Raw genomic sequence first — 13767 nt, 5'->3', positions numbered from 1 at the left:
TCTGCTTCTAATTAAAATAAAAAAAGAAATCCAACCTATTTGCATCACCAAGGGGTACAGAATGGTGGGATTCTCGCTGATTATTCAAAGGAACAAGGAAGGCAGGAAAATGGAAAGGCGTATAATATTAACAATGGGATACAAAATGATTGAATGAAAGGAGAAGAATAATAGGTACTCATGAAAGGTAGCAATGTGTAGCACATTACATCAAAAAACTTATATTTGCCTTAAAAGTTCAATTTGTTAATTTCATAATATAATAACATAGAGTGGCAGTGGCTAGTGCTGCTGCCCCATGGATCCAGTGTCCTGTATTGGAATCCTATACTTTGTTGTTGTCAGTATGCAGGCCCTTTACAATTCTGTTCTTTAGAGTTGCCAGATAACTTAACTTGCATGTCTTTGGGCAAGTAAGAGATACAAAAAAGAGTACTCAGGGGAAGACAAATGGAAAACTTGCAAAACTGTGTTTCGGTAACAACTGGGTGCAGAATTTGGCATGAAGAAGGGGCCTGAGTTGCCTTGAAAGCTTGCATATTGTAATCTTTTTAGTTAGCCAATAAAAGGCATCATTTTGCTTGGTTTTTCTAAACTAAATCAATATTATACTGTGGACGACAGTTTTGTGCCCCTAGGTGTCCAAGTAATACAGCTAGCACAGTCTTGACGAAGCCTGAGTTACAGAACAGCTACTTACTTTAATATTAACTTCACGTGCTGGCTGAAACAGATTTCAGTGCAGATATGACTCTTCCTTCACTTGGTGTCTCTGCAGTCCTGTGGCGTTGACTTTGAAGTCAAAGCATTCTGTGCCGACAATCTGGAGGAGAAAATTCACAAAAGGTATGAAAATTAGCAATTTGTCATAAATATGCATAACATTATGAAAACTGCCATGCTGACACAGTTGATACTGCTATTGCATCATGGGTTCAAATCCTGACCTGGGCACTGCCCTTTTGGAGTTTGTATGTTCTCTCTTGCATTGACATGGTTTTTGCGATGGGCTGTTTAGTGAATCTAAATTTTGTTTAGTGAATCTAAATTTGTCAAAAGTGACTAAATGTATTAATGTGACATGTTACATGCAGGTATTCCATCCAGAGGTGATTACCACCTTTCAGCCCAGCTTGTTGGATTGGCACGAATTCCCAGTGACGTTGAATTGAATAAGAATTTTTAAAAATGAAATAATGGATTATGAAAAGAAACCTTGTGGGGTGTACATGTTAGTACTACAGGTGGTAAACTCACAACTCTCAAGTCCTGGGTACAAATCCTGTCCCAGCCACATCCATTATCAATATGATGTAACATTCTATATAACATGTATACTTACCTTCTGCCTGTAACATTTCTACATTTCTTCTGCCTGTGAGTGCTTTTGTTTCTTCCTACTTAACAAAAGCAGTCAGCCTAGCTTGATTGGCAACTCTGAATTTGTATGGTTGATTGAGCATTCCCTGCAATAGCTAGGCTGTTCTGTCAAGGAATGGTTCTTGCTTTATGCCTGATGCTTCTGGTGTAGGCACAGGCCATCTGTAACCAATACTGGGAAAAAAGGGTTTGGACAATTAGTAAGTGGATAAATTAACATTCAATGGGTGTAATAATCTGGCCAAATATGTTTATGTTGAACAAAAAAGAGCCTGATGAAGAAAACTAAATGGAAATAGAACAATGTCTAATATACAGACCATGTTTTCACTGTATTTTCTCTTCTTTCTGATCACTAAATGCCCTTTCTATCAAAAGCAGTGTCTTAATTTTCTATTAATAGAAGATTTCTTTGTTCACAATCTTGCTTAAAACACAGAATGATTGGTTTTCTTACATGTTTTTTGAAGGAATTCAGTTCGACTGATCATCAGGAAGGTACAGTTTGCCCCAAGTAATGTTGGGGCAGCACCAAAGGTGGACACCACACGTCAGTTCATGATGTCAGATAAGCAGCTTCACTTGGAGGCATCTCTTGACAAAGAGGTCAGTGTACATGAAAAAACTGATTTCCCAGTAGAAATACTTTTTGTAATGAAGCAACAATAGAGCACTATAATATGGACAGAGAGAAACACAATAATTAATATGATGTAACATTCATAAAACTAGACAAACAGAAGAAGAAACAGAATGTGGCAAAGTAAGAACCTCCTGACAGGGTCTAACTGAGCTTAAATGACAATAATCTCATAAGAACAACTTGACAAGGAGACACAGCTTCATGACCTTCTTAGTAAGTAACAGAAAATGCAGAGTGGTGATTCAGTGGCTAGCTATGCTATCACCTCTCGACTCCAGGAGGCTATGCTTGAATGCTAGGCCCTGTTTTTGTGCATGAGCAGTTATGCTCATTCTTTCCTTCTGTGCATGTTGCCCCCCTGGTACCCTGAAAAGGTACAGATGCTAAATTAGCCTGGAGTGTGAGCGTATTTGGTCCGTAAGGAAAGGGTGCCCTTTGTATGGGTGCTTCCTGCCTTGTGCCCAAAATTGCCAGAATAAGTTCTGACTCTCTGCATTTTAAACTACGATGGTTTGAAAATGAGCAAATTAATTGAAAGAACCTCTCAGAGGCTATCTCCCCCAATGGCACTTATGTTCTGTTTTATTTGCATTTCCTCTAGTTAGTCAGGTAACTGGTTATATATGAGGAAACTGCTCCTACTTGAAGAGTGTTTTCAACTATCTTGATATTTGTCTTTCAGATTTACTATCATGGAGAATCCATTGGGGTGAACATTAAGATTACCAACAATACAAATAAGATTGTGAAGAAAGTGAAAATTACAGGTAAGATACGTGAGCTGTCCCACAGCTCTGATGCCTGTCCAAAAATAAAATAATCTCCTTTCACTCAACACTCGATCTTAATAATGTATTTATCTATCATATTTAAAGAAGAACAACATCCAGTTAATCAAGAAGTAACATATTTAGCACTTAATTCCCTTTATATGCTTATTAAAAAAGACATTACAGTGTATTGGTTGAATGACTTGTCACTACAGCACCCGTGTTATTGACTGTGAGAAGACTACATGTTAGTCCAGTGTCTAGGGAGATTTTTTTTTTCAGGCTAGTTTTCTTCCCATAGGTGGGTAGTTTAGATTAACAGGTGACTCTAAATTGGACCTGCATGGATGTTGCTATGAGAGGGCCTAGTGATTGACTACTCTCTCATTCAGAATTGGTCCTGGTTTGTGGTTAGTGCTGTAGAGACTGACAATTTTCCTCAGTTAATTCAGTTAGGTGGGTTCAAAAATGATTAGACCATATTAATATTCAAATGCAATGACAGAAATACATTGGGTAACCTGCCCTCTCTTGAATGAACTTTATTGGAAAGCCTGCTTGTGAAGACCTGAGGTTACTGAATCATTATATTATTTATTTTGTGTTTCCAGTGGAACAGCTCACAGACGTGGTTCTCTACTCACTGGATAAATACTCCAAGACTATAGTGAATGAGGAGTTCAAGTAAGTTGGAGAAACTGTGAGACTTTGGGTTCAAAGAAACAGGCTGTCTAGATAAAGAATTGTGTCCATCCTGTTCTGAATGATTTCCCTGATATGAAAGGACCTGTCAATTGGAATTAATTAAGTAACGAAGGCAGTTCTTTTTCTGTCAAGAGAGACATTCTGAATATCCAGATAAAATTTTGAGAGTAGGGTGGAGCATTTATTACTTTAAGTGTTTTTTTATCTCAGAGCTGAATATCAGCTATAAGAGCGTTGAGCACTTCTGGACACTATTAGTGCTTTAAGGTAATTTTGTATTATTCCCTTACCAAATAACAACATGTAAAACAGCATAAACATGACAAATTAAGATTGAGATTTGGTTGGCACCTATAAGAAGTTTAACTTCTCAAAACAGAGGGAGATGCAGGTGGAAATAGTCTGCAAATGCTCCAATAGGACTAATTCCTGTTATGGCAGAGAGAACACTTATGCTTCCGATTTATTTGTTGCAGTGACACAGTAAATGGGAACTCTACCTTTTCTAAGACTTACAATATAATACCTATGTTAGACAACAACAGGCAGAAAAGAGGCCTGGCACTGGATGGCAAACTTAAACATGAAGACACAAATCTGGCATCCACCACCATGTGAGTATGTCCTGCAGGTTTGCATTTCTAGCTCTTGCAATTTTCCTTCTTGCTTGTTTAATCCACTGTTTTGCCACACAACTACAAAGGTCCAAACTGAATCTTTCCATTACTACTAGGAAATCAACTTTGAAGCCTAAAGTCGCATACAGGCACCCTGTCTGGACACAGACAGGCAGGACACACGTTTTATCACACACAACACAAATCACCAAGACAGAAGGCTCACCAAACCCAACACAGTCCCCTCTTTTTCGCCAGTCCATCCGCCTCCACTCCTCAGGCTTTGTGGTCTTCCTCCTGACTCTGGCCCTTAAGTGGTTTTGACTGGCTCCCTTTATAGGACATCCAGAAGAGCTCCAGGTGCCCAACAGGTTTCTTCTGGCAGCACTTCCAGGCCACACCCGGAAGTGCTGTCAAGTAGGGCCTTGAAAATGTCCAGGCACCCCCTGGGGGTGGCTTTCATGCTCATAACCTGTGGCCCTGCTGGGAGCCAAGGGGATTGCCCTCTGTTGGTCCGGGGGAGAAACTGTCTTGAAATTACACTCTCCCCTGGTCCTTCCATGGTCAGGGTGCCCTGCCTGGGTAAAGGCCCCAGTGGTCCGCCACACAACCAATAATTAAAAGTTAGCACAACGTACATCAGTGCAACATTTCAGTGTCAACATCAGGACTAGTATATAGATAAACACTTCAAGTCTAGTGTTTGCCTTGATGACATCCTGAAACCTTTAGAAAATTATAGTAGAGAATTATGAGAGAAAATATTGCTTTTGACTTTTAACTCCACTTTCTTTTATTGCATCTACACAAATTCAGTCTACGGCAAGGAATGGATAAAGAAGTCCTAGGTATCCTTGTCTCTTACAAACTGAAGGTCAACTTAATGGTGTCACGGGGAGGGTAAGTAGTTTTTATTTTGGCTTTAGTTCCCAGGCTGAATGCCATGCCCTGTCTCTAAATAAACAAATAGATTTTTTTTTTAATGAGTATCAGTCAATGAGGTTGTGACAAGAAATTTATTAAAATTAGCACATCAACAATAGAGGGTTCTTAAGTGTATTCATTTTGTTTCCTTGCTATTCCATACAATTTCTCCAACATCACAGAGGTTTTTATACATGTAGAATAAAATCTTAGCTAAGCCTTGTGTACAGACCAGCCACATAAGCAGAACCAGGACTAATTTGCGGTGGTTCTTCTGCTTTATCAGCATTTACTCTCCGGCTGCAGACAGTCATACAATCTTAATATTTCCTTCAATACAGGATTCTGATAGCTGTGCTCATTGTACTTTGTTAGGGGCACCCGTTAATCATTTTTGAACATGTATATTTATTTTTTATATGCTTTGCTGAGATAATCCAGAAAAGTCAAAGCATTGGACGGTTCAGCTTCATGTAAGTCAGCTTATTGCAATGCAATTTAACATCCACATGTTGAAGTATCTTCCATACCAAAGGCAAAACATTATTACTGCACCAGTAGTGCATTCATTCATAAGTTGAGCCTACTTACTTCAAATCACGTTTGCAGGAACCTGTAACCTAACTCAGTTACAAGAAAGATAGACAGGAAACAAACATGATTGGGGACCCAATTCAGCCCAGGAAACACTCACACTGATGTGTACTCACTTATACAGGAAGAATGCCTGTATTATCATTCAAAATGGCTTGTCCTATATCTTTGGCATGTAATGCCCAGAGAAAAAATAAAAACACATGAATATAGGGGCACACATTTCACAAGCCAAAGACAGAACCCAGGACTTCAGAAATGTACAGAAACTGTGCTAACCGCTATAAACAGAGTAACCGAGTAGATACCAGTGCCAATTAAGGACATCTGAGTGGCCAAAGATTTATTTATCTATCCATCTACTAAACCTGTATAATTCAACTGGAGGCTCATATTGAAGGCCAAATATGCTAATACTATATAGGAAGATTATGTTGCCACAGTGTTTAACACCAAGTTCAAGCCTAACTTTGGTTAATATCTGTGCATCTTTCCAGCTTCTCTGGACATGTTTCTCTAGATGCTCCACCTAACTGTAGTTAATTCCTGCTTTACAATCAAAGTTGCTAGGATAGGTTCTTGCTTCCTGTGATGTTTTATGGGAATAAGCAGGTTAAGAAATTGGATGAATGAATTCAGCAAAATCAAAGGGACAATGAAAGAGTGTGCGCCTGTAACTGTGTGCAAATTCAGAAACTAGGCCAATCATAAAAGTAGTGATAAAGAAAATCAGTTAATCAATTATTATTTTACATAGTACTTGGCAGGTGATCAATACAAGACAAGTTAATGTACTCAGAAATATGAAACAGGAGGAAAGCAGCACTTCTCAATTACATTAGTGAATCAATGAAATGCTTATAGAGGAAGCTGCTGAAGGGCCACATTGTTGGAATAGTTTCATAACAGACAAATCTTATTGGTTTTACTGTTCAATGAATTTCATTAGTCTTTATTTTACATTATAGTCTATGCATCCCAGAAATCATTCATAAGTAAAGCAACTGAAATGGTTTAAGTAAAGGTTAGTATGATGATACAGAGGATAGTGCTGCGACTTTACAGCTCCCAGGGATTGTGTTCAAATCCTGGGCTGGACACTGTCTGAGTGGGCTTTGCATGTTCTTTCTATGTCTCTGTGGATTTTACCTCCCACAACTACAAGATGTGTGTTTTAGGTTAAATGGTAATTTTAAACTGGGTCCATATGAGTTAGTGCAAGTGTGCACTGTGATTGACAGATGACCCATGCAGGGTTATTTCCTACCTTGTGCCAAATATTGCCATGATTGGCTGCAGCTCCCTGCAGCATTTAATCATATTAAGAGAATTTGAAGATTGAATGAAATTAATAATATTTGTAGATGGATGGCACATCTTTACATTGTGAGGTATGGCAGAAATCTTTACCTATATTCTTGAGGTTTCAAGCCTAGCATCTTAGCCACTACACCATTTAGTCCACCAGTCTGTGATTAGCAGTATAACAGAATGATGAATTTACTGCAGTGCTTAAGTTTCATCCTTTATGAGAACACTTGATGCATTTTGAAATAACCGATTCCCTCTCTTTTGTCCTACTTAGCATTCTAGGAGATCTGACTGCCAGGTAAAACAAGTCAATTTTGGCTTACAAATTTACATGTTGGGGTTGTGTATAAAGCAAAGGGGTCAGTAATGCAGTTATGGTGATGCACTATATTTCTTATATCTAAATTGAGAAATGTGAGCTGTTCAGTTCTAAATGCTTTTTGCTCATTTGATAAAGCTGACCCAGTGCTTACTGTCTAGCAGGATGGCTGTTTAGAGAAATATAAAAAAAATAATTCATGAAGTTTCAAATAAAAAAAAAAGAAATTAAATTGCCACAGACAAGCATGTTTGCATTTCTTATATGAAAAAAACATAATGGTTTAAATAAAAGTGGTTAGGATGGGAGGGCAACTGTTTTCTTTTTAAATGATTATAGCAATTGTAGAAGAAAAGAAATGTGTAATGATCAATTCATAAACAATTGAAAGTAATTTCTTGTAATCTATGTTGTTTTCTAGTGATGTTGGAGTGGAAATCCCCTTTATTCTAATGCACCCCAAACCTGAAGGTAATTAAATGAACATTTTAAATAACTGTCATTTCATAAATAATAGCTACCTCTTGGCTCACCTCTTTGAAATCTTTTGAATCTTTTATTTTGACAGTTTTAGCTCCTTTTGGCAGTGGTATTAAAGTCTGACCCTGCTTCACTGCACACCCTTAGCTAGAGTAAAAAAAATTTACCTATTAGGATTATGAACCAGCAGGCATATCTAAAGCTCAGATATAACGTTCAAAATGTCTCAGTTAAAACTAAGCATAATTGGATGGAATGAATAGTGAGAGCAACTGGAGGCTGTTTAAGGCCCGAATAATAAAGAAAAGGACATCCATCCATCCATCCATTATCCAACACACTATATCCTAACTACAGGGTCACGGGGGTCTGCTGGAGCCAATCCCAGCCAACTCAGGGTGCAATGCAGGAAACAAACCTCGGGCAGGGCGCCAGCCCATTGCAGAGAAAAGGACAATTGACGATATTTTCAATAGAGTTTAAAATTCTGTGTTGGCTGATCATCTGGATGTTCGACTATTCACACTCAGCTTAGGTAATGGAAGAGTAAAGATGAAGTGGATTTTCTATGCAGCTAATCTCTTTCTCAGTGATAAAAAGTTTAACTGTAACCAAAATTCTGGCATAATATGCAATATTAGAATAAACCAATGGTGGGAAATTTGGTGTTACTATATCTTAATATTATGAAGCACTGACCCAGTAAAGGGATGTCCAGTGATCATCCATTCCCAGCGTTAGATATATCTGCCATGAGTCTCCACTCTGCTGAGACTCCTTTTTCCAGGCAGGCCTGTGATAGTCTGAATGCATATTTTGTTGGTTTCATACTTCTGTCTCTCTCTTGCTCCATAGTCTTTTCTGCTCTTTGGTACGAAAAGTCCACACGGTGGGCAGCACAACATCAAGACAGTAAACTAAATAAATTGAAATAAATTATGCAAATGTTAACTTTTCTTGTATCTCTCTCTCTCTCTCTTTTTCCTACATGATATTGTATGCTAAAGACAAAAACAGGTAAGACTGTAATATTTTTATACAGTATTTGCATAACTAGACAAACAGAGAAATGCAATTTTTTAAATGCATTTAGGTAAAATCAATTCTGGACTGCATGTGGTTAATTTTTCTGTCCAAATGGGAAAATCATTTGGCAACTTTTGCTGTGCTTTGGTATAAGTGAAATAATATTTATTTATTTCTTTGCTTGTTTTAGTTTATTCATTTGATAATTGCAAGTGCACAAAACAAAGTGTAGCATTTCTGATTCTTGGCTGTGTCTAACTGCAGCCACATAAATGAACTCAGTATAGGAGTATGTTCAAAAAAAAATTCAGGATTCTGTGAGGTACATAATATATGTTAGCAAATTAAGCTCTTTGCTGAGACTTTCTGTCTTCATTTTATCTGATTTTTTGGTTTTGTTTTTCTGATTGGCTGAATCTTTGAACAAAAGCTTAAGGTAATATTACTGTGTTTGTGCATCTAAGACATCCCTTTAGTTATACAAATGTTCATATGTTCTTGCTCCCACCCTTTGTAACTATTCTGCCACATTGCTGCTGGCCTCTCATTTGTGTCCCTCTCCCTATCTTTTGTTATAGATGCAAAAAAGTTGTTTTCCTTCTACTCCCTATGTAACTACTAAATAGTTTATGTATATTTGATATTAAACAGGATTAGTTCATTGTATCACCACTCCTTTAATATCTTCTTTAAAGCTGTTAAAAAACATAAGTGCAAATGTTTTGCGCCATATCACTTTTTATGGTGATTTCTGTGACACTTTTATATAGACAATTACAAATTCAGGTTCTTACATTTTACCTCTACCGATAAGCTTGATCACTATCTAGTCATTTCAAATCCTGCTCTTATGCCATTTTGTAACAGGCAAAACTAGGCAACACAGTAGGGGTGTCCAAATTGCTATTTATTAAAAAGTTAGTTGTTCTGTTGGACACTGTTGTCATAATTCCTATGACCAAGTATTGCACATTATGAACATTTATGCTGAAGAATCTTGTGTCACTGTAGAGACAACATCCTTTCTTTAAATGTCTATATTGAATAGTCTTTTAAACGATAAAAAAATCTTTGTCTCCTTGGGAAGCTTGGTCATTGTGCCAGATTTGGTGACTACAAAAGCACCATCTGCGGTAGAAAATGATACAAGCCCCTCACAGTTTGTTTTACTGTCTCACAGCATGAAAAAAGGGAGGGCAAATTGTGTCTGTATTTTAATATTAATTTCTATACATATATATTCAGGGTCATCAAAAGGAGTTCAAATATTTTAAAGTGTAATGTCTCTCAATATTTTTAGGAAATATTTAAATTGTATCAGAATATAACTATAACTAGATTTATGATTTAAGGATGCCTCATATTTTGATGAATCAAAAATACGAACAAAAATTATCCAAAAACTAACAATATTATATTGATTGATGCTATTTTAAAATCTCTTCAGTTGGAATCTGGTATCTATCAAAGTTATTTCTGCCAGCACAACCCTATTTGATCTCTGTTTTTAACTACAAGATATTATTAAATGTTACTAAAAATCATGCTATTTTAATTTATAAATATTGTAATAAAACAATACTTAAAAAACAAAATTTGATAATTGACTCTTTCATGAAAAACGAAAACAATAATTAGAAATACTCCAAATTTAAAGGCTTTTAACTAAGACCCCGGATGCATCTGAATGTTACTGCATCGTCAAATTCATTGCACTTTCTGTGTTTCAAAACATCTATGATGTCGCCATCTTTCTTCGACCCAAGACTATTAAACCACCTACAAATTATGTCAATCTGTTGTTTTCTGCAAAATATAATAATCATCATTCGGTCATCCATTTGCTCTCAGACCTGCTTAATCCACATAATTCACATTGATTCTCAGTGATCAACTTTGTTTACAAGGCCAAAAACAGAGTCAGACTAAACCAATTTTGAGTTACCAATCAATCTCAAATGAATGATTCTGGACTTTTCCTGCAGGAAAAAACATGAAAACACAAGAGGAACATGCAAACTCAAATACAGACACAGACACAAGTTCGGGCACAATAGAGACTTTATTTAGCTGTGGGAAACTCTTCTAAATTGTTTAAAACCCAAACACAGTCCACAAGCCCAATAATGCTGCAGTACTTTGACTTTTCTCCTTCTCTTTGTCTTTCTTTGTTATTCTGACAACACTTCTCTTGCCCTATCTGACACTCTCCAAAACTAACACTGAAAATCAACATTCCTCTCAAACATTTATAAATGTTAAAAAAATAAATGTTTTAAAATCTAACTCTTAAAAGCTGCTTCCTACTTGCCTCCTTCCAGTTGCAAGATACAATACTTCCAGTCTCTCAATAGTTTAACATACTGTCATACGTGTAAAATTCCTACTATATTCACATTTACCCTGTGACTGATAAATAAAAAACTCTGCTATGATGTTAGCATCTAGGATACCAAACAAATTGCCAGAGAAAAATAAAAGCTATAACTATTTAAACTGTACTGTTGAGATCTTCAGTTCTGTGAGTAATTGTTAGAAATATGTGTGGGTTGCTGTTTCTATCCATGGCAATTTAAGAGTCTTTATTAGTTTCATCACATGTCAAATGTTCTATAACAATATGTTCAGAATGCATGACTGCTGTCATTCCCTTTCTAAAAATGAGAATTATTTATATGTCCAGGAAACAATGAAACAATCCTGGAAGGCTAATTTTACAACATTCATCCCAAACAAACCAACCGGTTTTGTGTACATATATATCTTCATATGAAGTACATGCTAAAAAGATGATGAGAAAATAGAGCACACATATAAAAATATGAATAAAATACAGAGAGCCCCTCTTCCAGTCTTGTCTCCTACACAGCCACATGGACTTTACACCTACTATCAGCTTGGTTAAATAAAAGCCACTGCATCTCTTTTTTGCATCATCAAGCAGCACCACACTGTGTTGCCTTTATAAGGCACTGTGCCTTTAACAAATGTTTACCCCCATGATGTTTTGACATTTTATTATTATACAGCTACAGTGGATTTCTTTTTTTTTTTGTTGTCACTAATCAACAGAAAAAAACTAATGTAAAAATGAAAATAGATATTTGTAAAGTGGTCCAAATTAATTACAAATATAAAATGCAAAAATAATATATTCTAACAGTCACACAATTAGTTTTGAAATATAGATTTCAGGAAAAACAAGAAAATCAAAGTGCTGTCTTTAGATATTATTTGTGACGCTACATCTTTTCCTAAATAATGACTTTCCAGGGTAGCTGAGGAGAGAGTACCATGACTCTGTTCTGACAATTCTCTCTATCCCCAATACACACAGATATTTACACCTGCTATTCATAACCATGTGAAAACATTAGAGTCACTGAAATCAAAGAACAGCACTGTTTACACTTGATTATCTTGAACTTCATTGCCAGCCATTTATATACAGCCCAGTTTTAAGGAGTGGATGACACAGCACAAGCTCGGCCTTGCTTTCAGTATCAGCCAGTCCTTACAAATTGCAATTCAAACATTTGTTTGTGTGAGTGTTACACATGACTTAATACTGGCATGAACATATACCATCCATATATTTTCTGCAAATGCTTATCTAATTCATGGCCATGAATGGAAATTGACATTTGCCTTAATCCTCCATCACGAAATCCATGGCATACTGTAGCATCCACTTAAAACAAAGACTTTAGGCACCATGTTGAAAATAGAGTAGAAATCCAATATGCTGCTTTTGCCACGGCATGTATTTTAAAGGAGATTTTTTTCCCACAATGGGAAGTAGTTTATCTTTGGCCAAAGACAAAGTTCAGAAATATTAAGAAAGGCCTCAAACCCAGGATGCTTATTATGCAGTGCTACAGTACACCCTGGTGGCAGGCAACAAAACTGTAAATTATGAACTTCAATCAACATAAGCTATTTGGGGTAATAACATAGCATAACATTAATAGCCTCAAATGTATTTAATCCAAATCATGTTCATGATACCCAGAGCTGAACACAAAGTAAGAATCAGCCCTTGACAGGGTGCCAGTCCAATGCTGGGCTCACTCATGCACACATCCATGTGTACACAGATGCAAATTAGACTTGGTAAGAGAGACATCGAAAACAAGGTACAAATAAAGGGTAAATAACAAACATATCATATCCATGTGGGCTTGTAGTAGAGTACCTGTACAAGTGAAACACCCTGACTACCTTGTTATGTTTATTTACTTGCAGGACCAACTCATTGCATCCTGCTCATCTTCTACCAACACTACTTCTTCACTCCCTGCTCCTACTTTTAATTGAGCCCTTGACTATTGCCCACCTCCTGACTCCAAGCTCAGATGGCCAATGGTCATCAAAAGGAGCTTTTAAACCCCAACAAGTCAGTATCTTCCACGATAAGGACTAGCCATTCTAGAAATCTGTCTTGTGGCCCTGGTATCTCTGCAGTTCTTGACCCTATCCTTCCAAAAAAATGATTACATAATGCCACTTATGCAACAAGAAGCCCACCTTGTGCCATCCAACATACTGGAGAACTCCTAATATACTGATAAGAGTTCTGTATTGCTCTTCTACAAATGGTTTGGGTCTCTTATGACCTTGTGTATGACCAGTGATACCCTGTTCGCTAGAAGTGTGTTGTTTCCTGAGATTCATTCATAATTCCATACAATCATTTGTAGCAAGGCTTGGAACATTAATCCAAGCAAGACTATAACACCTGATTAGATAAATATAAGTATCATGAATGCTGTCAAACTTCCAGTCCCATGTCAATTGTAGGTGGAAAAACTGAAACTTTTTTACATTTCTGTGACCTCAAGCTGGTTTGTAGCTAAAATTGTAGGTAAATTGTAATCTCTTTGAGATGAGTCAAAGAGCATGTTGCTCTAAAGCAGTATCTGCACGTCACTAAGTGAGTTTATCACTTGTTTTGGGTTATTGATAGTTATTAGAAAGTTTATTTATTTGCTTGCTTAA

The 13767-nt window shown here is 36.8% G+C and overlaps 1 protein-coding gene across 3 annotated transcripts in view; it reads left to right on the top strand.

The window, feature by feature from the left end:
• LOC120537300 (beta-arrestin-1-like) overlaps positions 1-13767 on the top strand; it is a 32870-nt gene that overhangs the window by 18148 nt on the left and 955 nt on the right. For 2 of the 3 annotated variants that reach the window (XM_039766141.1, XM_039766140.1), the window contains exons 8-16: positions 779-846; positions 1851-1986; positions 2706-2790; positions 3405-3477; positions 3975-4112; positions 4932-5015; positions 7219-7242; positions 7685-7734; positions 8751-8760. In XM_039766141.1, the coding sequence (XP_039622075.1) occupies positions 779-846; positions 1851-1986; positions 2706-2790; positions 3405-3477; positions 3975-4112; positions 4932-5015; positions 7219-7242; positions 7685-7734; positions 8751-8760 (668 nt within the window). The remainder of the gene's footprint in view (positions 1-778; positions 847-1850; positions 1987-2705; positions 2791-3404; positions 3478-3974; positions 4113-4931; positions 5016-7218; positions 7243-7684; positions 7735-8750; positions 8761-13767) is intronic. The other variant, XM_039766142.1, reaches the window with a different exon arrangement.

This window comes from Polypterus senegalus, chromosome 10 (assembly GCF_016835505.1).
Source record: "Polypterus senegalus isolate Bchr_013 chromosome 10, ASM1683550v1, whole genome shotgun sequence".
NCBI classification, from domain to species: domain Eukaryota; kingdom Metazoa; phylum Chordata; class Cladistia; order Polypteriformes; family Polypteridae; genus Polypterus; species Polypterus senegalus.
This window is presented reverse-complemented; position numbering and strand designations above follow the sequence as displayed.